Source organism: Aegilops tauschii, chromosome 3 (genome assembly GCF_002575655.3).
Source record: "Aegilops tauschii subsp. strangulata cultivar AL8/78 chromosome 3, Aet v6.0, whole genome shotgun sequence".
Lineage (NCBI taxonomy): Eukaryota > Viridiplantae > Streptophyta > Magnoliopsida > Poales > Poaceae > Aegilops > Aegilops tauschii.
The window spans coordinates 609,558,979-609,586,528 of NC_053037.3; the positions used below are offsets into that span (position 1 = coordinate 609,558,979).

Below are 27,550 nucleotides of genomic sequence, written 5' to 3' on the forward strand. Positions count from 1 at the left end.
TCCTCTTGAAGCTCGACCTCCGAGCTCCATTTTTCCGAGATTTGTCTAGGTTTAGCGGTCCGTCACGCTCCGTCCCCATCTTCACCGCCGTTGACCGCCCGCGCCGATCTCGTCGCCGGCACCACCGTGGTGAGCCTCTTGTTCTTATCTTCTTTCTGAAAGAAAAAAATTCTTACTTTAGATAGATACTTGTCTAATTTTCTTACTTTTGACACACATAATTATATATAATGCACGCAGATGAATCGGCAATGGATGTACGGTGACAGACACACCTCCGAGTACATTAAGGGTGTGCATAATTTTCTCGAAGTGGCTGAGGCAAACAAGCAGAATATTTTATGTGCTGTTGATACGTCTCCGACGTATCTACTTTTTCAAACACTTTTGCCCTTGTTTTGGACTCTAACTTGCATAATTTGAATGGAACTAACCCGGACTGACGCTGTTTTCAGCAGAATTGCCATGGTGTTGTTTATGTGCAGAAAACAAAAGTTCTCGGAATGACCTAAAACTTCACGGAACGTCTTTTCGGAAATAATAAAAAATCCTTGCCAAAGATGAAGACCAGGGGGCCCACACCCTGTCCACGAGGGTGGGGGGCGCCCCCTGCCTCGTGGGCCCCCTGGTGCTCCACCGACCTCAACTCCAACTCTATATATTCACGTTCGGGGAGAAAAATCAAGGAGAAGAAATAATCGCGTTTTACGATACGGAGCCGCCGCCAAGCCCAAAAACCTCTCGGGAGGGCTGATCTGGAGTCCGTTCGGGGCTCCGGAGAGGGGGATTCGTCGCCGTCGTCATCATCAACCATCCTCCATCACCAATTTCATGATGCTCACCGCCGTGCGTGAGTAATTCCATCGTAGGCTTGCTGGACGGTGATGGGTTGGATGAGATTTATCATGTAATCGAGTTAGTTTTGTTAGGGTTTGATCCCTAGTATCCACTATGTTCTGAGATTGATGTTGCTATGACTTTGCTATGCTTAATGCTTGTCACTAGGGCCCGAGTGCCATGATTTCAGATCTGAACCTATTATGTTTTCATGAATATATGTGTGTTCTTGATCCTATCTTGCAAGTCTATAGTCACCTATTATGTGTTATGATCCGACAACCCCGAAGTGACAATAATCGGGATACTTCTCGGTGATGATCATAGTTTGAGGAGTTCATGTATTCACTAAGTGCTAATGCTTTGTTCCGGTTCTCTATTAAAAGGAGGCCTTAATATCCCTTAGTTCCCATTAGGACCCCGCTGCCACGGGAGGGTAGGACAAAAGATGTCATGCAAGTCCTTTTCCATAAGCACGTATGACTATATTCGGAATACATGCCTACATTACATTGATGAATTGGAGCTAGTTCTGTGTCACCCTATGTTATGACTGTTACATGATGAACCGCATCCGGCATAATTATCCATCACCGATCCAATGCCTACGAGCTTTCCATCTACTGGTTTACGCTTATTTACTTTCCCATTGCTACTGTTACAATCACTACAAAACACCAAAAATATTACTTTTGCTTTCATTACTCTTTTGTTACCGTTACCACTACTATCATATTACTTTGCTACTAAATACTTTGCTGCAGATATTAAGTTATCCAGGTGTGGTTGAATTGACAACTCAACTGCTAATACTTGAGAATATTATTTGGCTCCCCTTGTGTCGAATCAATAAATTTGGGTTGAATACTTTACCCTCGAAAGCTGTTGCGATCCCCTACACTTGTGGGTTATCAGCTGTCCATGCCCTAGCTGTGGGAATACGAGGTCTTACTCTGACTCAAAAACCCTTCACACCCACCTGCTTTATAAGGGTTTCATGCCACACTATAATGTTTGGACGAAGCACGGAGAAACAGGGGGTTATGATGGAAGACAGCGAAGAAGAAGAGGACGATGACAACTATGTGTCCCCTGAATACGGTGATGCTGCAACGGGGGAAGCTGCTGAAGATCAAGAGGAACCAGACGATGTGCCCGATGATGCTGATCTCCGCCGGGTCATTGTCGATGCAAGGACACAATGCGAAAGTCAAAAGGAGAAGCTAAAGTTCGATCGCATGTTAGAGATCACAAAAAAGGGTTGTACCCCAGTTGCGAAGATGGCAACACAAAGCTCGGTACCGTACTGGAATTGCTACAGTGGAAGGCAGAGAATGCTGTGCCTGACAAAGGATTTGAGAAGCTACTGAAAATATTGAAGAAGAAGCTTCCAAAGGATAACGAATTGCCCGACAGTACGTACGCAGCAAAGAAGGTCGTATGCCCTCTAGGATTGGAGGTGCAAAAGATACACGCATGCCCTAATGACTGCATCCTCTACCGCGGTGCATACGAGGATTTGAACGCATGCCCGGTATGCGGTGCATTGCGGTATAAGATCAGACGAGATGACCCTGGTGATGTTGACGGCGAGCCCCGTAGGAAGAGGGTTCCTGCTAAGGTGATGTGGTATGCTCCTATAATATCACGGTTGAAACAACTGTTCAGAAACAAAGAGCATGCCAAGTTGATGCGATGGCACAGTGAGGACCGTAAGAAAGACGGGAAGTTGAGAGCACCCGCTGACGAGTCGCAGTGGAGAAAAATCAAGAGAAAGTACTGGGCTGAGTTTGCAGGTGACCCAAGGAACGTATGGTTTGGTTTAAGCACGGATGGAATTAATCCTTTCGGGGAGCAGAGCAGCAATCACAGCACCTGGCCCGTGACTCTATATATGTATAACCTTCCTCCTTGGATGTGCATGAAGCGGAAGTTCATTATGATGCCAGTTCTCATCCAAGGCCCTAAGCAACCCGGCAACAACATTGATGTGTACCTAAGGCCATTAGTTGAAGAACTTTTACGACTGTGGAATGGAAATGGTGTACGTGCGTGGGATGAGCAAAACATGAGGAATTTAACCTGCACGTGTTGCTGTTTGTAACCATCAACTATTGGCCCGCTCTCAGTAACCTTTCAGGATAGACAAACAAGGGATACCACGCATGCACGCACTGTTTAGCTGACACCGAAAGTATATACCTGGACAAATGCAGGAAGAATGTGTACCTGGACCATCGTCGATTTCTTCCGACCAACCATCAATGTCAAAAGAAAGGCAAGCATTTCAAAGGCGAGGCAGATCACCGGAAGAAGCCCGCCATGCGTACCGGTGATCACGTACTTTGTAGGAGATATGCCCTAGAGGCAATAATAAATGATATTATTTATCTCCGAGTTCATAATTATGTTTATGTTCCATGCTATAACTGCTATGGTTCTCGAGTCTGCAATAACCACGAGGCTCGGAGGAAGACTCATATGCACGTGTGGAATAATAAACGGTAAACTGTATTCCTAGTCTGGCCTCTAAGACTAGCTCAAGTGTTGCATGATGGTTATGTTTTCCTGATCATGGGCATGTCTATGTCAGCAACCTTGAGGGCATAATGTTAAGAGAACATTTGTGTTGAATCGACCCGGCATGATGTTATGCTATGAGATTCATTCGTCACAAGTTTATTGGTACATAACACAGAGATGGTTAACGTTTGCATGATTCCTTAGACCATGAGAGTATCGAGTTTCTTCATGCTTGCTTCATGAACTTTGGGGTTTGTTAAACGTCATCCGTAAATGGGTGGCTATTACGGCGGCTTACGGGTTCATGGAAAAGTGTGTCAAGTAACTTGATAGCTCAAGATTGGGATTTGCTCCTCCGACGATGGAGAGATATCTCTGGGCCCTCTCGGTGTTACGGTATCCATCATCGTCTGGCCAGACACTTTGTGATTTGATCACAGGGATGCCGGAACACGATAACGAGAAAAGAGAACAATACCGGTAACGAGGTAACTAGCATAGTGGACGAGTTGTTGATCCACGGGAATGCCAACATGTCTCACCTCGGGTATTTGTAACATATCGCGAAGCAACAGGGATAGCACACGGCAACTGGAGGTTCACTCGAATATTTATTCGTGTGGGTATAGGGGTCAATATGGGTGTCCACGGCTCCGATGTTGATCATTGATCGGAAGGGGTTCCGGGTCATGTCTATACTTCACCGAACCTATAGGGTCACACGCTTAAGGGTCATCTATCTGCTGAATACTAGACAGGGAGTCTGAGAGAAAATCACCGAAAAAGTTTCGGACACCGAAAAGTTTTGGACAGCGGAATTGTACCGCAGAGAGAGGTCATCGGATAAGTTTCGATGATACCGAAAAGTTGTTTCGGGATACACCATTAAGTAAAATTGGTTTCGGCACATGCCTGATAATTCTTGGAGGATGCCAGAATCATTCTGGAAGCTTTTTGGAATTTTCTGAGATAAAAACCAAAAATGTTCCGGAGCTGCCGGAGCCACTTCAGATGCGTTTCGCAGATGAAAATCACTAAAACCGGAATTGTTTCGGAACGCGTTGAAAATCATTTTAGTGGGTACTGGAAATGTTCTTAGCCCACATAAATATTTTCAGTTCGATCAGACGCTGAAAAATGTCATCGTGAATAGTGAAAATCAGCTTTATGGTTACTTTATGGAAAGCCACCTTTTGGGGCTTTGCTCCAAAAGATCTTGGGGATGACATGGATGGATAGGAGCCATTTTTTGGGCCCCTCATGAGGGTGCGGCCGGCCACATGGGGTATCCCCCCTTGGGGACCCTCTTGTTCCTTGGTTTCACTCCTGGGTCCTTGTGGAAGGACTTCATTCATGTGCATTTTGGGTTTTTTGTGAAACTACCCTACCCCCTTGGGATTTCCTATAAATAGAGGTGGAGGGGCAGCCCTCCACACTCATCCCTTGCTCTCATACACATGCCATGCATTATCTGCCTTCTTCTCTCCCTCCCACGAAAAGAGTTTCGTAGAGCCGTAAGGCTGTCTGGGTTCCGGCAGGAACTAGTTCTGGACGGCGAAGCCCTGCCGGATAGATGACACCGTATGTGTGCAACTCTGTAGAGAGATCGTAGTTTCGGTCTTAGTTCGTGAGTGCCTCCCGAAGGGCTGTCCGTGTGACCGTCCGAGTTTCGAAGGTCCTCCCGAAGGGCTGTCCGAGTGACCGTTCGAGTTTCGAAGGTCCTCCCGAAGGGCTGTCCGCGACACCGTCCGGGGGGCTGTTCGACCGCCTCCTGGAGGGTTGTCTGAGGAGCAGATGAGGGTATACATCCTCGCGGTTGGGAGGTTGTAAATCCTAGCTGCGGGGATCTGCACCGCCGATCGTCATCGACTCTACTTCCCGCTGCGCTACGAGTCGGTAACGAAAAAGATCAAACCATGTATGCAGTCTCCATAGTGGTCCTGGGCTGGTGCGTAGGTCGGAAATTTTTTGTTTTCTGCTGCGTTCCCCTACATACTTGCTATGGTCAATGATTTACATGTAATCTTTGGAAAGGGTCCTAGCAGACTAGCTGTTCCGAATGACGCTGAGGGACGCGCACCCATGTGGAAGAAGAAATCTATATTTTGGGACCTACGCTACTGGAAAGACCTAGAGGTCCGCTCTTCAATCGACGTGATGCACGTGACGAAGAACCTTTGTGTGAACCTGCTAGGCTTCTTGGGCGTGGATAGGAAGACAAAAGATACACCTGAGGCACGGGAGGACCTGCAACGTTTACACAAAAAAGACGGCATGCCTCCAAAGCAGTATGAAGGTCCTGCCAGCTACACTCTTACCAAAGAAGAGAAGGAAATCTTCTTTGAATGCCTGCTCAGTATGAAGGTCCCGACTGGCTTCTCGTCGAATATAAAGGGAATAATAAATATGCCAGAGAAAAAGTTCCAGAACATAAAGTCTCATGACTGCCACGTGATTATGACGCAACTGCTTCCGGTTGCATTGAGGGAGCTTCTACCGGAAAACGTTCGATTAGCCATTTTGAAGCTATGTGCATTCCTCAATGCAATCTCTCAGAAGGTGATCGATCCAGAAATCATACCAAAGCTAAGGAGTGATGTGGCGCAATGTCTTGTCAGTTTCGAACTGGTGTTCCCACCATCCTTCTTCAATATCATGACGCACGTCCTAGTTCATCTAGTCGACGAGATTGTCATTCTGGGCCCCGTATTTCTACACAATATGTTCCCCTTTGAGAGGTTCATGGGAGTCCTAAAGAAATATGTCCGTAACCGCGCTAGGCCAGAAGGAAGCATCTCTATGCGCCATCAAACATAGGATGTCATTGGGTTTTGTGTTGACTTCATTCCTGGCCTTAAGAACATAGGTCTCCCTAAATCGCGGTATGAGGGGAGACTGACTGGAAAAGGCACGCTTGAAGGGGACTCAATAATATGCAGGGACGGGCATTCTTGGTCTCAAGCACACTACACGGTTCTACAGAACTCTACCTTGGTGACCCCGTATGTCGATGAACACAAGAACAGTCTGCGCTCCAAACACCCGGAGCAGTGTGACGACTGGATTACATGAGAACACATCAGGACTTTCAGCAGTTGGTTGGAAACACGTCTCAGAGGTGACAACACTGCTTGTGATGAGCTGTACTCGTTGTCCAGGGGACCATCTTCGACTGTATTGACTTACAAAGGATACGAAATAAATGGGAATACACTTTACACAATCGCCCAAGATCAAAAGAGCACCAACCAAAACAGCGGTGTCCGCTTTGATGCAGCAACCAAGAGGGGAAAGGACACATATTATGGTTACATAGTGGACATATGGGAACTTGACTACGGACATGATTTTAAGGTTCCTTTGTTTAAGTGCAAATGGGTCAATCTGTCAGGAGGCGGGGTACAGGTAGACCCATAGTACGGAATGACAACAGTGAATCTGAACAATCTTGGGTACACTGACGAACCGTTCATCCTAGCCAATGATGTGGCACAGATTATCTATGTGAGCGACATGTCTACCAAACTGAGAAAAAGAAAAGATAACGAAGCGAATACATCATACGATGAGCCAGCGCCACATAGTTCTTTCAGGAAAAAGGGACATCGTGGGAGTGGAGGGCAAGACAGACATGTCTGAAGATTATGAAAAGTTTCATGAAATTCCTCCCTTCAAAGTCAAGGCTGACCCAAGCATCCTGATAAACGATGAAGATTATTCATGGTTAAGGCGCAATAAGCAAAGGACACAAGCGAAGAAAAAGTAAAGACTTTCTCTCCACAACTATTATGATGATACCATGCCAACTTTCAACCTTTTCGTAGTTCATTTGAAATGCCTGCTGTAATAGATGAATGTTGCATTCTGAACACACAAGAAGTCCGGAGTTGTAATAAGTTATTAAAGGTGAGACTAAAACCGCTGCGAGTGCAACAGTAAATGCCACGAACCGGTACTAAAGGTGCTCGTGGGGCCCCAGCCTTAGAACCGCTACCAAATGAAATGCCTTTGTAACAGCCTTAGAACCGGTACTAAAGGAATCAACTAAAAAGTTTTTATAAACCTCTAGTATTATTGAAATTAAAATTATATAGAATTTATGCAACTAAAATTATCAAAGTATTTTCTGTTCAAAACATTAAAAGCAAAAAGAATTTTGATAAAATAAATACAAAACGTAAAAAAGAAAATAAATAAATAAGTATAAACAAAATAAACTTTTATAAATAAGTATAAACAAAAAAATAAATAAAATAAATAAGTAGAAACAAAATAAAATAAAATAAAATAAACTTTTATAAAATAAATAAGTAGAAACAAAATAAATAAACTTTTATAGTAAAATAAAATAAATAAACCTTAATAAAATAAATAAAAATAGCAACAGTAAGTATTTTGTTGTAAGTAGAAACAAAATAAAAAAAGCAACAAAGAAAACAAAAATGGAAAAAAAAAATTAAAAAAATGCCACCTACTGGGCCACCACGGCCTGAATACGACACCCACCCATGGGCCAGGATTCAGGCCCAGTAGGCCCACAGGCAGATACGGTGTGTTTAGGCCCGTAAGCCTGCATTTGAGAGGCGCTCGAGAGGGCAGCAGGAGTGGGGCTTATAAACCACTCTCGAGCTCCCTCAACTAGCGAGGTGGGACTAAACTTTCGTGCCGCGACGCGGGCAGCACAAGGCCTTTAGTCCCGGTTGGTGCCACCAACCGGGACTAAAGGTGTGCATTGGTACCGGTTCATGGTACCAACCGGAACCAATGCCCCCCTTTAGTCCCTGTTGGTGCCACCAACCGGGACCAAAGGTCTCTTTTCAGCAGCCCAAAGGGCGGGAAGCCCAAAGGGCGGGAAGCAGAGACCTTTGGTCCCGGTTGGTGGCACCAACCGGGACTAAAGGGGGGCATTGGTCCCGGTTGGTGGCACGAACCGGGACCAATGCTCTCTATATATAAACCACACTTATGAAATTTTCGATTCAGTTGTTCTTCCCACTGCCCCGAGGCCGTCGCAGCGCGCTCCCCTGCCCTGACGCCGTCGCCGCGCGCGCCCCTGCCCCGATGCCGTTGCCGCGCCGCCGCCCCCTACCCCGTCGCCGTCGCCGCGCGCACCCCTGCCCCGACGTCGTCGCCGCGCCGCCCCGCGCCGTCACCGCCCCGGTCCGCGCCGCCCCTGCCCCGTCGCCGTCGCCGATGCTGCCCCTCCCCCCCCCCTCCGCCGCCGCCGTGGACGTGGCCGCCGTATGCATATATGTTTTTTTTGCATATATGTTGATGTATATGTAGTGTTGATGTATGGATATATATGTATGCATTTTACGATATATAGTAGATTCTAGGTTAGTGGATCGGAGAGGAAAAAGTAAAATAATGAAAAGGAAGAAAAGAGGAAGAAGGAAGAAGAAGAAAAAGAAGGAGAGGAAAAAGGAAAATAAGAAGAGGAAGAAGGAGAAGAAGAAGAGGAGAGGAAGAAGTGGAGAAATAAATAAGAAGAGGAAAAAAGAAGAAGAAAATGAGGAGAAGAGGAGTAGAGGAGTATTCTATTTTTTCTTCTTCTCCTCTATTCATTTCTTCTTTTCCTTTTTTTTTCTTTGATCTTCTCCTCTATTCCTTTCTTCTTCTTCTCTTTTTTTTCTTCTTCCTCTTCTTATTTTTTATCGGGTATGTCGTTGTCGATATACGTACCCCCTCCCCGATAACTTCGACATGAGGGGGGGGGGGTCGATAAATAATAGAACTAGTTAAACTAGTTTATTTTTAGTAAGTACTACTTTATTTTATTTATAGTAAGTGCTTTGAACTAGTTGATTTAATAAAACTACTTTATTTTACTATAGAAGTAGTTTATTTTTAGTAAATACTACTTTATTTTATTTATAGTAAGTGCTTAGTAGTTGAACTAGTTGATTTAATAAAACTACTTTATTTTACTATAGAAGTAGTTTATTTTTAGTAAGTACTACTTTATTTTATTTATAGTAAGTGCTTAATTAGTAGTTGAACTAGTTGGTTTAATAAAACTACTTTATTTTACTATAGAAGCAGTTTATTTTTAGTAAGTACTACTTTATTTTATTTATAGTAAGTGCTTAGTAGTTGAACTAGTTGATTTAATAAAAACTACTTTATTTTACTATAGAAGTAGTTTATTTTTAGCAAGAAAATTAATAGAACTAGTTTATTTTTTTAGTTCAAGCAATTATTCCCGCATCGACGTCGACGATGCCTATCCCGCATCCTCGTCGTCGACTCGGCGGAGGAGGCCTGCTTGATCAGAGGGGCCATGTCCAGGACTAGGCTCCGCCGGGCTGGTATTGGGAGGTGCTACCTTCTGGGGGGCGTAGGTTGGTGAGGAGCCAGCCCGTCGTTGACCTGATCCTTGTTTGGTGGCGGTCGCGTGGGCCAGTGACGGTGCCGAGGCTTCCGGACACCGCGGGGTTGGTACGTCACCGTGTCAGCGAGGAGGACGCGCACGTCCATCGCTACATGGTTGCGTTGGAGGGCAGGTTCGACAATACCTGGCAGGTTCTTCAGGGATCTCACTGGAGTGATCTTGTGATGGTTCTTTCTCTTTGGGTGTCCATCGCCAGCGCCGATACCCGTCGGGCGCTATGGTTCTAGCTGTATTAGCGATGCTATATGTATGATACTATTCGAGGTGTATTAGTGATAATATTCGATGATGTACGGACGCAAGAGATGATGTAGTTTTGCTTATTGAATGCATGCTAATTTGAATACTATTTTATTTTACGATTTATTTTTTTATTGCTTGTTGAATGCTCAAATTGGAATACTACTCCTACTTTGAATGCTAAAATTGGAGAGCACTATGCAAGGCTTATGCATTTGATTAGTTGATAGCTTATGGGGTTTTTGTTTTTGCAGAAATCTAGGAGCCCCTCCATCATCCCTGCCGTCGGCCCCGTCACCGACCCCCCTCCGACCTCGAGGTGAGACCAGCCAAATCTCCATGTCAATATGAGTCCTATAAGATATTTTGAAATGTTTTTGCTCGTATTTTCAACCATTGAAATGCAATGACCCTCAAGTTAGAAAGATAATTAAACGATATTTCAGGTTGAATTTAAGTCTGTCGAGGCTCCACCATATATGAGAGGACGAAGAATCCTGACTGTTGTCGTGGGGGTCGTTTCTCTTTCTTCTCCTTGTGCTAGACCTTTGTTATGCACATGGGGAAGGAGGTGTAACGACCATCACCGACGGTCGCAAATGTCAGAGAAAAATCAGTGAGGGAGAGTCTGCACCATATATATATGAGAGGACGAAGAATCCCGACTGTTGTCGTGGGGGTAGCTTCTCCTTCATTCCCGTGTGCTAGACAATTTGGTGTAATGCACTCGGGAATGAAAGGAGGAGCTACCATCACCGACGGTCGAATATGTACACCACGTGAGCTGAGAGTTTTCAAGAAAAGACTCGACAGACCGATAGTAAACCTGTGATGAATAATAATGATCTAATTTAGGTTTTTTAGTACATATATTTAATTGTAAAAGTTTAATATTTGAATTATGAACATAGGAAATGTCGTACTCGGACGACGAAAGTCTCTCGGGGGAGTGCGACTGGTGCCACCACGACCGAGGTCAGTGCGACAGGTCTCACCTGGACGAAGATCGGCGCTTCAGCATTAAGCTCGAGGAGACCTTCGATGTTGAAACGGTACTCAACGACGACAAGTGTTTTTTTCGTAATTAAGCACGACTTCAACTATTTCAACGTGTAATTTTCATGTTTTACAATTCGACCAGCTTATGTCATGCCATGCAAGACGCTATGTCTTGGAGAGGATGGGTTTTGAAGACCATGAAAGTATGGAAACAAAGAAGATCCACCTAAGGACCCATCATGGTATGGATTTTGAAGTAAATCTATACAATTCTGAGAGTGTAACCCATTTTGGTTGCGAAAATTGGGAAGCACTTTGCAAGATGTATGGTTTTCATGAGGATATGCTTGTCATCATGGATCTTGGTGATCCTGAAATCGAGCAAGACAATATGGACATTTGGGTTCTTGTTGATACGCCTCCAATTCTACCGCTATGTGAGTTTCTCAAACATAGTTATTAACTAATTTATATTGTTTATTTCAAAATAGTTGACAGCTTATTTCCATTGACAACTTATTTTCATTCTTCAAACAATGTGCGGAAGATGGTAGACAAAACCCACTACACCGATGGCTCCGAATTAACTTATCAGGAGAAAAATCATCTGATCGCATTTTGTACTGATCTTGAGAATTACAATATCCACAATCAAACTCCTCAACATTATGGTCAATACGTGCCACTAGTGCACGTGTTGAACTACGGTAACTACCATGCAGATACCCTGGTAAGATTTTTTACTATTACGACATCCGTGCATCTTTTGCATACTTTTAAAACTAGTACATCATTGCTAACTAGGAAGTTATTAATTATACTATGTTTTTCAACAGAGAATCCCAATGGATTGTGTGCCTCATTTGATGTATCAGAATGGTAGCCTTGATGTATTGAACATACATCCAGGTCATCCTACGAATCTCAACTGTCCATACTGGATTTCTAAAAGAAGTGGAGACATGCTAATCAAAGAATGGAAAAAATGTATGGTCAGTCGTAAGGAGGTTCTTGAAAGCAAAAGGAAGCGAAGCACAAGAATTGGAGACAGGATGATCTCCATTCTCCATAATGGAGAGTCGGGTCTATATTGTTTTATGCTATTTTACCTTAAAGAGGGTATTTAGGTCCTACCTAATACTGATGATCATGTGCTAGGAACAATTAAGTAGGGTTGGTTCCATGACTATGAGGATGATGATCGTATGACTTGTTATTAATAACGAGTAGAAGTTGTATGATGATGATTAGTAGGACTTGTTATTATAATGATGCATGATGCGAGCATGAAGAGTTATTATATATTAGTGGGTGAAATGAACATGGATTGGATTGAAGTAAAGGCAACATGCATGTGGTGCATGTCGAAAGTAGTACAATCCAAACTTGATCAAGTTAGGATTAGTATTACTTTCGACATGCACCACATGTTGCCTTCACTTTAATCTAAGCCATGTTTAGGCATAGCAGTATCGTTGGTAAACCAAGCACGGAGATAAGAGAGGACACTTCTCTCTATTAGCTAGCTAACAACCTAAATTAACCCCAAAACCCCAAAACCACCCCCTTTCAAAAAAACCTCAGATCCTATCAGCTGCTGACGCGTGGATGCCTATTGGTCCCGGTTGGTGCCACCAACCGGGACCAAAGGCCCTCCTGCCTGGGCTCGCCGCAGCGGCCACGTGGAGGCCCATCTGTCCCGGTTCGTGTAAGAACCGAGACTAAAGGCCTAGGGCTTTAGTAATGACACTTTAGTCCTGGTTCCTCAACCGGGACAGATGGGCCTTACGAACCGGGACAAATGGCCCTTTTTCTACTAGTGCGTCGGCGCATGGGAGTTGGAGGGGGTGCGACCGGATCTAGACCAGTGGTGCCACGGTTGGTGCTGGTGTTGGTGGTGCTCGGGGTCGAGAGTGAGGCTCGGCGCGCTTATCTCTATGTACATCGGTGTGCCTGGTCTGCACATCATCAAGGTCATGGCTGCTACGTGGCTGTCCGTCAGAGTGGTGTGACTAGTTCCTGGTCATCAGTGCCGACAATTCCTGGTCTTGCCGGAGCTGAAGGGGGAGGGGGGGTGAAACTGCAGCTTTTGGCCATGGAGGAGGTGGAAGATGGGCTGCGTGTTCTCGGCCGTGTGGGGTGTCGGTGTTCTGCGACGTTATGGGCTCGATGGTGAGGTGCTGCTACAGCGGCGGTGTGACCCAACATAGATTGTCGCCCCAATCCGGTGGAGGGGTTGGAGGTGTGTGACGTTACAGATGAAAATCATGTCCGTCTTCAGTCGGTGATGCATCGGCGGCGCCCGTGGGCGTCGTTCCCCTCCTTGGAGGTGTCGCTCAGGTGTATCGGCATCTCCCCCTCTTACTTGGGTTGAATCTCCGGGGGAAAGCCTAGGTCCGTGCTGGATTGTTGATGGCAGATACTCGTATTAGTTTTTTTAGGGAATACTCGTGTTAGTTTTTTTAGGAAAACTCGCAAAGCTCTTATTAAGTTGTCACAACATTTACAGGGACTATTAAAAAATCACCGGGTTGGCTAACCAAGCATGGCGGCCAGCCCGTAGAGAAAGTACGTGCTTTGCTAGGTTGTGAACCTCAACTCGACATCCTATATATACTCATCATGACTAAATAAACAAGAAGTAAAATTGGTTTGGTATTTTTAGAAGAGCCAACCTCTGTTAATTAAAGTTTACAAGATTTGTGATACATAAAATATCATGGGTTTGACCCAATCAAACGTTGCGTTCTTGATCTTTTCTTTGGCACAACGTGCCCTTGATATAATGAACTAGACAATATCCCGCATGTTGTAGTGAGATGGCAGTGTAAATAAATAACTAAATCTTATGATTTTGAAAAAAAACTAAATCTAATGAATATAAAGTATAAGCTTGAAAAACAATTAAAAAATGTGTCTAAAAATAGAATAAAAACTTTTGAATTACAGTTAAAAATGTCATTTAAAAAAAGTGAAGAATGGCTAACATGAATATGCGATGTGGTAGCATTACATGCATAGACAAATGAAAAAATAATTGTAAATGCATGACTTGCTTATGTGGCAGATTTTGCTTGGCTTAGTGGGAGAGAAGACTTAAATGCATTGCTTAGTGGGACGTTGAGGTGGACAATTTGCATGTTGAGGGAATTGTGACCAACTTCTTAAAAATATACTTGGCTAGCAATTTGGTTTAGTGCCAAAACCCGATATTTTTCCACGGACCAGTATCGGCCCACTGGCTAACGTGGCTTGGGCCACTCCCTTTCGGCCTGCCTATCGTCGCCGATATGATAAATGCAGGCGGCCTAAGCTGTTATCCGTCCTAATGACAACCGATCAACCGCGGGACCTGATTGCCAAATAGCCGCCACGTCGCCGAGGAGTTGGGGACGAACCCCTCCTTCTCCGATGAGGAGCTGTCCACCGCCGCGACGCGCCGCGGGCCTGGAGCGCGGAGTTCTTGGCCGCCTCCACCGGGAGCGTCGCCTCGCCGTGGCTGGGCTTCGCTCTGGAGGCGCTGCCGGGCCGCGCGGGGAGCGTCGCTAATCCACGCGCCGGGGGCGCCGGCCTTTAGTCACGGTCGCTAATTGCCAACGGGAGCAAATGAATCAGCAGCGTAATCTTCACTGATGATGAATCCATGAGCATGGATTAGCTCGGATGAAGCTAAGCCTAACAGTAATCAATCGCTTCTGTTTCCTGTAGCTGCAGGCAATCTCTGCGAGGGGAGTCGGCCCACATTGCCGGCGCGGAAGATTTCACGAGCCCGTCGCTCTGGGCCTCGGGAGAGGCTTGCTCTGCTCTTGCGACCGACTGGGCGGACCAGCTATAAAATGCCGGCGAATTCCCAACCCTAACCCTCGTTCCATTTCCGATCCTTCTTCCGGCGGCAGCAAGAAGCTTCTTTCAAGGTACGGTGCTGTTTTCCTGCGCCCCCAATGGTTCATTTTCGGTGATCTTGTAGCTAGAGCTCACTCCCTTTATCAAGTAGGACTACATTGGAGTGGAATCACAAATATTGTACTAGTTCTTCGCCATTTATCTTGTGGGTGAGAGGGGGGTTGTGGTGGGGGACAGAGTGCGTGGCGGCCATACAGGGGAGACAGAGCTGGGGCCGGGATAGGCAGACGACCTGTTGGAAGCTAGTCGTTGAGCTTTTTGTGTAAAGTCAGTGTCTTGTTAGCTGATTTCATTTGGGATTCGCCTGTTGTTGGTTCCATACCAGTAGAAAATGGAAACTGAGGATGGGCAGGCGACCTGTTGGAAGTTGCTTGTTGAGCTTTTTCTGTAAATAAAAGCTAGCTCGTTGATCTGCTGTTGAAGATTGCTCCAAAAGTGGATTTCCCCTCCGACAAAGCACCAGAACAGGCCTTCGGATTACCGCTAGAAATAAGCGGGTAGCTATCTCAGAAAACAAAAACAGGCCTTCGGATTGGATCTTAGTGGAATGGAGATGAGGTGAGGCGGCAAAAAAAAACTTGATCTGAAATTAGAGGGTTTCGGAGCAATATATTAAGGCCTAGGCGTCAAGAGACGGTAGAACATAGCATTGGGGGGGGGGGGGGGGGGGGGGGGGCGGTCACCCCCCTCGCCACACCGCCTGGCCGCGTGGGGCCCATAACCATAAGGGCTCGCCCAGGTGGGGCCAAGGCCTTCCGGAAGCTTCCCAATGCAAATCTTTTTCTGGATTTTTTCCGAGCCTCGGGAAGTTGATTTTTCTGAAAAGTCCAAAACAGCAGAAAAACATAAACTATCTCTAGGCACTGAGTTAATAGTTTAGTCCATAACAATAATAAAATTGATATAAAACGTATGCAAAACTGTTATTATAATAACATGGACCAATCAAAAATTATAGATACGTTTGATACATATCAGCATCCCAAGCTTAATTCCTGCTAGACCTCGAGTAGGTTGACGATAAAACAAACACTTTTTTTATTATTAATGCAACCCAACATGAATTTGATCAAATGATGCAATAAATGTTGAAATCAAAGTAAAATGATTCAAGAAAAATGTCTATAGTTAACACTGAGAAAATAATAGAAAAACACACAAGTAAACAAATCTATTGTCTTTCATGAATCAATGTGTTGGAGATATGTTCTCGTACCAAGGGCAAGAAATATGTCAATATTATGTAAGAATCTAGCATTGCTCCATCTTTCATGGCAAAAAGCAATCTTATCATAAACCAACCAGGAGTAAAACCGAATTCTAATGATATGCTTTTCTCTCGTCAACTATTCAACATCCACACAATACTTGAGATTGAGTCCTGGCTTTAGCACTTAAATGACAAAAGAGAACAATGATGAAAAATTAAGAGAAGACAAAAAGGAAGAAAGTCTCACATCAACACAGTTGATCATTAGGCAACAGAGAGGCCTTATAATCGATGTGAATGTCAAGAGTAGGGATTGCCATACAACAGATGCACTAGAGCCATGGAATGTATGAAAGCTCTCCAATGGGCTAGTGGGGTGCGCATCCAACTTGCTTACTCATGAACACCTAGAGCATTTTGAGAAAGGTCGCCATTGAAGTATATACAAGCCAAGTTCTATAATGTAAAGGTACCACTAGTGTATACACATAAAGTACATAAAAACTATCTTTGAAATACATGGTGCTACTTTGAAGCACAAGCGTATACGAAAAGGGTAGTAGTGACGTCTCCTATCTCTCCTTTGTCTCATTTTTTCTCATTCATAGGGGAGACACTCTAGAAATTATAAACATAACACTTTTATTTAACCATAACTCAAACTCATTAGCATGATGAACTCAAATGAATACCTCTGGCACTGTATCAAGATGTACAGTGACCTAGTGTAACATATATGAAATGAAGATAGTGGTTATGCGACTTATGCCACATCAATATCATGTCATCTCTGTATGACCATGCAAAGCAAAATGACTGTGAAAGAACACATCTAGTCATGTAATCAAAGGGTGGATGTTGCGTGACAATATTTCTTGGAATTACTATAAAATGTCATAATAGGTAGGTGGTTGTTTTGAGGAAGGAAGGTGTTTTATGTGTATGGCAACAAGCGTAATCATCGCGCCCCTAAGAGGGCAGTTTGGCGCTACAAGTTTGTTACGCACCCTCGATCAAAGCCACATGATTAGCACATTTGCGATCACTTTTTACTCAGACATCATCATAATACTTCGGGCATTCCCAAATTAAGTTGTTTAATGAAGAAAAGTATGGTTCCATCAATTTTAATAAAATATTTCCACTAATTAAAGAAAACCCATTTACCATCATGTTCAACTATTACTCCCTCAGTATTTCAAAAAGATTGCAATGAATCAAATCCTCAAGTTTGCGATCTACAAATTCATGCAAGTTTTTTTTTGTTATACCACCAACGAATACCTATTACTTTCCAGTACTAACATGTTATCCCAATTCGACAACCAATTATTATTCAACTCTCTAAAAATACGCCAAAGACTTTGGTAAAGAGGATGCAATTGGGCTGGAGCAATGATGTTGTCCTTTTTTCACTCGCACGAACATTACCAATAATGTTTCTTGAAAGCGTCTTGACTCGCCCATCCGAAAAGATGGGAAGCCTTGATGGATGAACGCACTTGCGCCAGGATGATCCTTTGAAGTGCGGGCCATCGAATCACGATATCTTCACGATGGTGTCGATGAAAGATTTCACATCCAGAAAGAATCAAACCAACTAAAAAAGCTTGGCACATCAACATAAACTCCTCGGATCTGCGAGGACAGAAAACTCTCTAAGCTCATGGCACCATCAAAAAACGAGAGTACTTTCATTCTCATAAAATACGCAGCGCCAAGATGGCAGCCGGAGGCGAGGGGACCAAAGATCCCTTGCGGCGGCGGCGGCGGCGGCTATTGCGCCGTTCACGAAACCCTACTGGAGATGGCATAAGGTAAGATTTTTCTGGGAATATTTTGTTGTTAGTATTAGTTTAGTTTTTTTTTTTTTTGAGGCAATAGTAGTATTAGTTTAGTTGAACCACTGCCAAGACACGATTATTACTTTATAAATCGCCTTCTGTGGACCACTATCGGCCCATTGCCTTGTGCCTATCGGCCCACTGGCTTGTGCCGGGGCGAGTCGGCAGGCGGAGCAGCCCAACGTGGCTTGGGCCACCCTCTTTCAGCCTTCTTGTTTCCCCGATATGTTAAAGAGTCGGCGGCTAGGGTTGGTTATCACTAACGACAGCCAAAATAGCCGCCGCGCCGCCGATGAACCCCTCCTTCTCCGATGAGCGCCGCGGGCCAGGGGAGCGCGCGTTTTTCGCCGCCGCCACCGGGAGCGTTGCCGCACCGCGCGGGGGGAGCCGATGAATCAGCTGCCTGATCTTCACTAGCGATGATTGAGGTCTTTATACAGTGCTCCGATGGATTAATCCTTGAGCATGGATTAGCTTTACTTTTTCTGGAGAAGGAGCATGGATTAGCTAGGATGAACAGTAATCAGATTTGGTTCCTGTAATCCTTGATTGATTAATCAGATTTGATGAACAGTAATCAGACATGGTCGGCAGCAAGATAGGCCCACATTGCCTGCGCGGAGGATTTCGCGAGCCCGTCGCTCTGGGCCTCGGGAGCGGCCTGCTCTGCTCGTGCTACCGACTGGACGGACCCTAGCTATAAAATGCCGACGAATCCCCAACCCTAACCCTCCTTCCATTTCCGATCCTTCTTCCGGCCGGCGGCAGCAACAACACCCACTGGCCGAGCCTAGCAAGAAGCTTCTTTCAAGGTACGGACCTGTTTTTCTGCTCCCCAATGGTTCATATTCGGTGATCTTGTAGCTAGAGCTCACTCTCTTTATCAAGTAGGACTACATTGGAGTGTAATCGTTGCTCATCTCACAAATATTGTAGTTCTTCCCCATTTATCTTGCGGGTGAGAGGGGGGTTGAGGTGGGGGACAGAGTGGGTGGCGGCTATACAGGGGAGACAGAGCTGGGGATAGGCAGCCGACCGGTTCGAAGCTGGGGATGGTTGTTTTGATGTTTTTGTGTAGTAAGTCGGTGTCTTGTTAGCTGATTTCCGATTCACCTGTTGTTGGTTCCACCATACCAGTAGAAAGTGTTGGTCAGTTCATTGAGAAGTACATATTCACTTTAGGCATTGTTCTGTAGAAACAAGGTATTTATGCAGTAGATTTTTGTTGTTTCTTCTTCCAACTTGTTGGAATCATCGGTGTTAAATAACAGTGTACAAGAAAATAATTGGTGATGTTTGTTTTGCTCATTCAGAATGGATGTCCTCATCAAGAACCCCACCGGCAGCACGACCCCCCTGAGGGTCTACCCATCGGACACCGTGCGTGATGTCAAGGCAAAGATTCAGGAACAATACCCCCTCTTCTTTGGTGGGGTGCAGCTGGATGACAGCCTTACACTGGCCAATTACAACATCCAGCATGAATCCACGATCGACCTCCGCGAGAAGATGAACATGAAGGTCTACGTGACAGAGACGGTGGCGGGCAGGACCATCACGATCAACGTCAACAGTCTAGACACCGTCGATAACTTGAAATCCAAGATCCAGGACCTTGAGGGCTTCCCGAAGGCTCAGCAGTGCCTCGTCTTTGCCAGCACGCGGCTGGATGACGGGAACCGCACCATGATTGGCCACAACATTCGGAATGAGTCCACCCTTCTCCTTGTCCTCCTCCCGTGTATTCCGAGAGGAGACATGATGCAGGTCTTCGTGAGGACGCTGGATGGGAAGACCATCACTCTTTGGGTTGGTAGCTTGGACATGGTCGGCAGTATCAAGGTGAAGATCTACGAGATGAAGTACGGCCCTTTCCCTAAACAGCAGCGTCTCATCTTTCAAGGCAAGCAGCTGGAGGACGGCCACGCATTGGCGGACTACAGCATTCATAGGGATTGTACCCTTCATTTGATGATCCGCCAGCATTCATAGGGAGTCTACACTTCATTTGATGCTCCGCTACCTGTTTGGTTGTTGAGATGGATTGCCTGAACAGCGATTGAACCACCAGTTCTATTTTGCTGCCGTCTTACAGTAGCGGTGTGTCATTTGTAGTACCACTAGTATTGCTCCACTCTGTTACCAAGTAAAACTACCATTCTTGTACGTTAATGTGTTGAGTAGTTCTTGTTATCTGTAAGAGAAAACACTAATATACTATCAAGATTCCTAAGTCTATCGTCTTGGCATCAGCAAGTTGATTTATTTAGAAATACATCCAGTTGCGGACAATAGACTCATTTATTTCCTTCACACAAACTCAGTCTGGTTAATTTCTGTGTTTATACATGTTTTCATCTATATAGGTCAAAGTAATGAGAATCCTAACACCATGATGGCAATGTTTTTAGATACAATATTGTTTGTGGAGTATTAAATTATTTCCAAGTGATTTAACCTACATGTACAGAATAGACCATGATATAATTTGTATATTCCGTGTTGCATATTGGAACTGCTCAGGACAGTTAGCCGAGGCCTGATTAGCACCAGCACAAGAAACACTTATATGTTGTGCTACAGATAAACAAAGTTTCCAGTCAAGGTAGAAATATCCAAAGGTTTGCACTTTCACAAAAAAGAATGTTTCTGAAACTCCATATGCAGCAGAAGGTGTTTGCTTTGTGGAATATATTTAATAGGAAATATAATGCCCTAACTTGAAAGAACATTGGATATAACATATATGTGTCGTTTCCCACAAAAAAAATCATATAAGTGTAATGCAGGGTAGCTTTCTTGCTTGACTTTACCAAAAAAACATTCAAATAATAATGTTGACAATGGCTAGCCATCTATGATGACACTACAAACTTTGCAATGATAACTTTATCTCCTGAATAGTTAGATATGACTTGTAATTAACTACTTGATTCTTGATTCACTGGAAGTAGTCATCAAATTAAACAGAAGGTATGCTATGTTCTTCGATCTCCTGAAGAATACACAAGGAAACTAATAAAACACGTTAGTAGAAATCAGCAGCCCGTCAGACTTAATTGTAAAGAGTATAACATCGCAATTAAGAAAAAGGAAGAAGATTATTAAGAAAAACTACTTTAACTTGACCACTTCGTATTGTTCCTTCATTTGTGTAGCAGACGAATGTCCTTAATTGCAGAGAGTATTACCATCACTGTTAAGAAAATATAGACGAATGTCCTTCATTTGTGTATAAAAGTACTTTAACTTGACATCTTTGTATTGTTTCTTCATTTGTGTCGCAGATTGAGCTAGCAGCTCATCTTGACATATATATATGATCAAAAAAAGGGCAAAATCGCTCAAGTTTAGTGGTAGTACAATTCAGATAGAGAGACCATTTACTTTAAAATGTTGTGAAATATTTAGCCTATGGTCATGAAAGTTATATACACAAAGTAAAAACATAAATAGGCAAGAACTGAGAGCTCGCGGCTCATTTTGACATATGGGATCTAAAAAGGAAACACAAAATAGCTCAAATTTAGTGGTAGTCTAATTCAGCTATAGAGTTCAGTTGCTTTGAAATGTTATGAAATATGTAGCATGTGGTCATGGAAGATATATATGCCGAAAGCTAACATAAATCAGAGAGCATGAAAGAACAAAAACTATAGGGTTCATGGATGCAGAGAAGGTTCATTGGTTCCCCAAACCATATACACAATAAAATGATGTTGACCTCATTTGTATCCTCTAATACCAGATGGAGTGGCAAAATTACCTAGAGAATCTGAAGGTACCATGGGTGTGTGTGAATTCAGTTGCAGTCTGATAAAGATCACATATATTTTTTGGACCCCGCTATAAATCTGATGCTAGCTTTTTAGACATGGAAAATCGAATGTTTTTATGGAAAATGCGTGTAGCAAGCCCAACAATTCCCTTTAGCAAGATGACAAATCCTGGCATTATTCAGTTTTTCTGCAAGGATTTGTCGTGCTTGCTGAAGGGAATTGTCATGCTCACGACACATAATTTGTTATAAAAAAGCTTGATTTGCCATGCTTAAAAATTCCTGGTCGGATTTTTAGCATTTCCGTTGCTGCCTAGTTCCTGTCTTCGCCGCTGGCCACGAGCACACCACACTGCGGGGTGCGACCATGGTGACGAGTGCGCCCCAGCTGCGCAGCTCCCCCATGTATCAGCCTGACGGGTGACGCGCGGGAAGTCAAGGTAGGGAAGAGTTAGTAGAGAGAGGAGGGGAATGTGCGAGCTCTGGGCAGGAGCTCCCCATGGCTGACGATGAGGGAAAAAGGAGAAAGAAAGATGCGGGAGGAAAGAGATAAATGATGGACGGGCGGAGCATGGACCCTTCACCGGGCTGTGACCAAGAGTTTCTCTATCCAACCGCGCGCACGAGCGATCGGCGGAAACTTCATCCGGTTAACACACCCAAGGACACTTAATAGATAAGAATTTACTCAGCACATCAACGTACTAGCAATGATAGTTTTCCTGCTAATTAACACACCACTACCAGAACAACGGAACAAGAGTGGAGCAATATTAACGTAATAGAATGATGATAGTACACCACTACTGGAGGAAGGCTCTAGCAAAATAAAACAGGTTGTTGAATGACAGGCCATTCAGCTCAGCAACCACAAAGGCGGTACACCAATTGAAAGGTATCATTGCTCTCAGTATTGTAGTCCGCCAGGGTGCGGTGGTCCTCCAGCTGCTTGCCAGCAAAGATGAGGCGCTGCTGTCGAGGAGGAACGCCGTTTTTCTCGTAGATCTTCACCTTGACACTGTCGACGGTGTCCAAGCTCCCAACCTTAAGGGTGAGGCTCTTCCATTCCGGCGTCTTCACAAAGATTGGCATCACACCATCTGGCCTACACGGGAGGAGGATGAGGAGAAGAGTGGACCCTTTACAGATGTTGTGGTCAGCCAAGGTGCGCTTGCCGTCCTCCAGCTGTTTGTTGGCAAAGATGAGGCACTGCTGGACCTTGGGGAAGCCCTCGGTGTTTTCGATCTTGGCCTTCACCTTGTCAATGGTGTCTAGGCTGTCCACCTCAAGAGTGATGGTCCTGCCTTCTAGCGTCTCTGTCACGAAGATTTGCATCTTTTCTTGGAGGTCAAGCGTGAAATCATGCTTGATGCCGTAATCCGCCAATGTACGGTTGTCTTCCAGCTGCACCCCATCGAAGACGAGGCGATACTGCTCCTGGATCTTTGCCTTGATGGTGTAAAGGGTGTCTGTCAAGTGGACACCCCTGAGACAGATTTTCCTGCCAGCGGGATTCTTGACAAAGATGTGCACTTTGGATGGACTAGCAAACAAAAAAAATCACCAATTGTTAGACAATATTTAGGCGGTAGAACAATACACAAAAAACATCAGCAATTCCAGCAGGTAGTACAAGCAGCTACATAAATAAAAAACAATATACTCTGTAAATACCTCGTTTATACAAAACATGGTATCACACTAAGCCTAGCATGCAAACATTTCAAGACTTGAGCAACCATAAAAATATACATGCATGGTTCACTCGGTTCTGTACATTGAAGAGACTAGCTAGGTGCCCATGCGTTGCTAGAAAATAAAAGGGAACATATAGAATTATTCATCAAGTCATACTTCTATTCTGTTAACACGCTTGTCAAGTGAGACACGTGTTGTTAATCGTGTAGCAACATCTCCATCTTTCTCTACCCTCCCCCTCTACAGGCACCACCATGTGTGGTGTTGTCTTGCTCCCCATTAGGCATCTCCATCTTCTACTTCCTCAAGTGAGAAGACAATCTCTTTCCTCACCTCTCTCTGCCCAAAACTTACCACACTACAGCTGCGTCATCACCCTCCGCCCCCCCCCCCCCCCCCCCCCCCCCCCCCCATCAGTCTCGCAGTTCCGTTATGCTAATGGTCCGCTCCTCCACAATTTCATCCCACTCCGATGTCATGTGCGTGCCCAGCATATCTCTAGCATGTTGCCAATCACCACCAGAAATGGATGGTGGCATCTTAGTAACTCATATAGGACAAGCGGCAACTTCAACACATGTCCTACTGTGTGGTAACAAAGGTGCATCATTTGATTCGTGCGGCAGTGGCAAACAAGGTTCTTCTCCAAGTATGATGCCTAATCTTCAGCAAGCTTTGCTACCTATCGTGTCGGGATAAACATCAAGTTTCTCCAGATTTCCTCCTTGTCAATCATCGCACACTCCTACACCTCTATTCCCTCTCGTCACAATTGTATTCAAAATATGATGATGCATATCGTCAGATGTGCTTGAGGTGAATTTACATGCGACTAACCAAATCAAAGGAGAAAGCTATTTTGTTGATTATCCTCCATATATAAAAACAAAAGGTACAACTAGAAACAAAGACAGCTCACAAATCCCACACTTTAACAAGATAAGAAGCTAAAAGCACACATGTAGAAACCATCTCTGGTTTTAATCCAATGGACCAACTATTGCTTGTTGCTCTGACAAATGTTCTTCATTGTGAACAGGAAAGATGAAACAACAGTTCAGTATAACGAAGTAATATTCTGGCCAAAAAAATTTACCAACTAATAGACATAACCTTGTTCCTGTGTATATAACAAGCAAATCACAATAAACGATTAAAAGGTTTGATTACAGCTTGCATTGATAGCAAGGTTCAAGATCAATAAACAATTTATAAGCACTGACTAACAAGAAAATCAAATCTTCCATTACCGATTGGCATATCAATTACTGATTAAAACTTTATAGAACAGTTACAAGTGTTCTGTGATATTTTAGTCCCTTTTTCCTCATATTTATAATGCTCAGGTGTTCATAATGGGACTATTAGCACCTGAGTACTTGAACACTGGAAACTCATATTTGACAGACCGAAGAAGTGTCGATTTGATATTTTGATCCAATTAGCGAGCTGAGGGATATAAGCTGACAAAGTATGTGTTCCAGAATCTGATAATAGAGTTTATCCAGTGAACAAAATGATTTCCTAACAGGATAATGCACTGATCGTAACAGCAAATGAGGGGCTGACTTGCACCTCGCAGCTAGCTAGTATTAACTGCAGGAGACATGCATACAAAATAGAAAAACTGTCTAAAAAAAGAACTCCGATCACTTACTCGTCCATGTCGGCACCGTCAATCTGCGATGAATGGCTGCCACCGTCGTCTTCGTTGTTCCCGCGGCTGCTGCCGCTGTCGCCAACTTCCTCCTCTTCCTCCTCGGAATCTGCTAAGTGCATCAAACACGCAAGCCACTCAACGACCCCGCACAGAACAAAGAATGTGATGAGTATGCATCGTGCACATTGCGAGCAGGAGTCGGTAAAAATCAGCATGCATGCTACCTTCCGTGCCAGAGGTAGAGACAGCAGGAGCAGCTTCCTCGACATGGTCTTCCAGCTTGGGACCAGCGGGCGACAGGTGCAGGCGCTTCTTCGGGGGCATTCTGGCAGGCAGTCTGTCAAGGATTTCATTTTCATGTTAGTAAAGGATTCTGCACAGGCATCTCTGTGACAGTCAGTAATTGATATGCCAATTAATTGCTAATGGAAGATTTGATTTTTAAGTTAGTCAAAACGTGATGCAGGTGCGGCAAGTTGGGGGGGGGGGGGGGGGGGGGGTGTACAATTGGAAAGAGAAATGGCATACCTTCATCACCAAAAAGTAAACATAAAGTTCTCAATTAACTTACTAAAACCTTCTAGAATAGAACCACCAGCTAACAGGCAAATGCTAAATCAGCCAACAAGACTCACCGTTACATAAGCTAGCTAGCTAGAGAGCACCCTTCAGAGTTGCTACACTACAATCTACAATACATCGATCTTAATAGGAAAACAGAATAGTCAGGTCTAGTAACTAAAATTAACAGCATGCACATGCTTCCGTCCAGCTTCTATATTTACACAAAAAACGTCAACACTTGCAAGTTGCAACAGGTCGTCCAAGCAACGGCAGAAATATCTAGTCACAAAGGCTAAAGAATACATATGATGATTCTTTGATGTTTACCTTGTGCATATAAACAAAACAGAATTTTAAAATTATCAGATTCTGTAGTGTGAGGACATACATATAACAACAACTGCCATGTATATCACCGATCTCTAGATGAAGAGATTCGTCCGCGAGAAGCAATTTGATGGACAATTATAATCCTAAGATCTAGTAACATATAAGATGATACGAGGTTAGCAACAAATTCCATGAGGATCCTACGTGATACTGACAGTAGGATCTAGAATTCACCCAATCCATATGCGAATAATTGCACGGCAGTAGATCTGACGGGTGAAATTTGGTTACATCCATAGTGTGGTGCATCAACTACAATAGCATCAAAAAACAACTACTGTGAGGAACACAGGCACCACAACCAAAGCAGCAGGGCTGGTTTTGAGGGGGGTCGAGCCATCGCAGCAAACAATAGAGCGGGGAGGAGCGGGTGCATCTCGCTAGCCTACACTAGAGCAGCAGGGCTCTCAGGAACACCGTCTCTCTCGTCATCGGAGTCGGAGCTAGGTCAGGCGGGAAGGGTTTCGGCGTCGGCTTGCTCGGGGAAGATGGAAGGGAGAGGGAGCGGATTAGGGCTTACCGAGAGGAGAGGAGGAAGATCTTCGCTGGGCTCCGGTAGGAACTGCGTGCGGGCAGTGCGGCGGCGGCGGCGGCGGCGGCGGGGGAAGGAGAGCGGGCGAAGCGAGAGACAGAGAGAGAGAGAGGGGGGATAGACGAGGGTTTCTTCTCTCTTTTTTTTATAGTGAAGAAGAAGAGGAGAGGAGAAGTTATTTTTAGGGGGGAAAAGAGGGGAGAGTTTTTTTTTGTCGAAATAACGCACTTTATTATTTATTCAACCAAGTTTGTATGCGGGTTTAGAGCATCTCTAGCAGATCCTGTATAACCTCGCCGGAGTGTGTTTTTCCGGCAGTTTTACGGGACGGCCAAAAAAGAAGACCCTAGCAGATACGGTAAAAACGGCCCAACCCGGTAAACATTTGTGGGAGGCCCGTAAACCGCCCGCAATTTTGGTATATATGCCAGCTCCGGGTTGATTTAGGGTTCGCATCCGGCTTTTTCCACATCCGCCTCCGCCGTGTTTCCTCTCCTCCGGCAAGAAAATCCCGCGAACTTCGGCCTCGATCTGCGGCACATTTACCCTCCCGAACTTGTTGAAGATGTCGTCGGCGGATGCCAGCCAGGGTTGGCAAGGGGGCCCAGCGGCCGTGGCCATGCCAGAGGCCTCGGGACACGAGCAAGAGCCTCCGCTGGAGGCCACCAAGACAGGGGCAGGTAAGATTTGTTGACTCTGTTTTCCTTTGTTACTTACGTGGTAGGGTGTTATCTTAGCTTTGCTTATTTAGTGGTGTTAGTTGCTTTAGCTTCCCTTGTCGTTCCGGAGACCACCGACGTGGTTGTGCAATGTTCCAAACCTTGTTGTTGTCGTCGAGGTGGGGGTTTAGGATCATGCGGCTCCCATGCATAGCCAAGAAAGTTGTCGCCGTTTGCGTCAACAAGGAAGTTGGGACCAGCGCTCCTGGAGCTGTGGAGACGCCTGAGGTGGTACGGACGGTGGAGACCACGATCAAGG

At 44.7% G+C, this 27,550-nt stretch overlaps 2 protein-coding genes across 2 annotated transcripts; one reads left to right on the forward strand and one right to left on the reverse strand.

The window, feature by feature from the left end:
* The first annotated feature begins 18,149 nt into the window (after positions 1–18,149).
* On the forward strand, positions 18,150–20,202 carry LOC141042551 (polyubiquitin 11-like). Its single transcript, XM_073511304.1, has 2 exons — positions 18,150–18,762; positions 19,264–20,202. Exon 2 carries the CDS (start codon positions 19,265–19,267, stop codon positions 19,940–19,942), a length of 678 nt encoding a protein of 225 aa, XP_073367405.1. The 5' UTR covers positions 18,150–18,762; position 19,264; the 3' UTR covers positions 19,943–20,202.
* Positions 20,203–22,378: 2,176 nt separating this feature from the next.
* Positions 22,379–26,694, reverse strand: LOC109763161 (polyubiquitin 11). The gene is made up of 4 exons (XM_020322017.4): positions 26,561–26,694; positions 25,311–25,423; positions 25,084–25,192; positions 22,379–23,271 (listed from the first exon to the last, which is right to left on the reverse strand). Exons 2-4 carry the CDS (start codon positions 25,408–25,410, stop codon positions 22,590–22,592), a joined length of 891 nt encoding a protein of 296 aa, XP_020177606.1. The 5' UTR covers positions 25,411–25,423; positions 26,561–26,694; the 3' UTR covers positions 22,379–22,589.
* Between the last annotated feature and the right edge of the window lie 856 nt (positions 26,695–27,550).

Coding starts and splice junctions, on each gene's coding strand:
- LOC141042551 (XM_073511304.1), top strand. CDS start 19,265: ATGGATGTCCTCATCAAGAACCCCACCGGCAGCACGACCCCCCTGAGG.
- LOC109763161 (XM_020322017.4), bottom strand. CDS start 25,410: ATGCCCCCGAAGAAGCGCCTGCACCTGTCGCCCGCTGGTCCCAAGCTG. Junction 25,193..25,310: donor CTCTACCTCTGGCACGGAAG/GTAGCATGCATG, acceptor TGCACTTAGCAG/ATTCCGAGGAGGAAGAGGAG. Junction 23,272..25,083: donor GACGGTGCCGACATGGACGA/GTAAGTGATCGG, acceptor TTTGTTTGCTAG/TCCATCCAAAGTGCACATCT.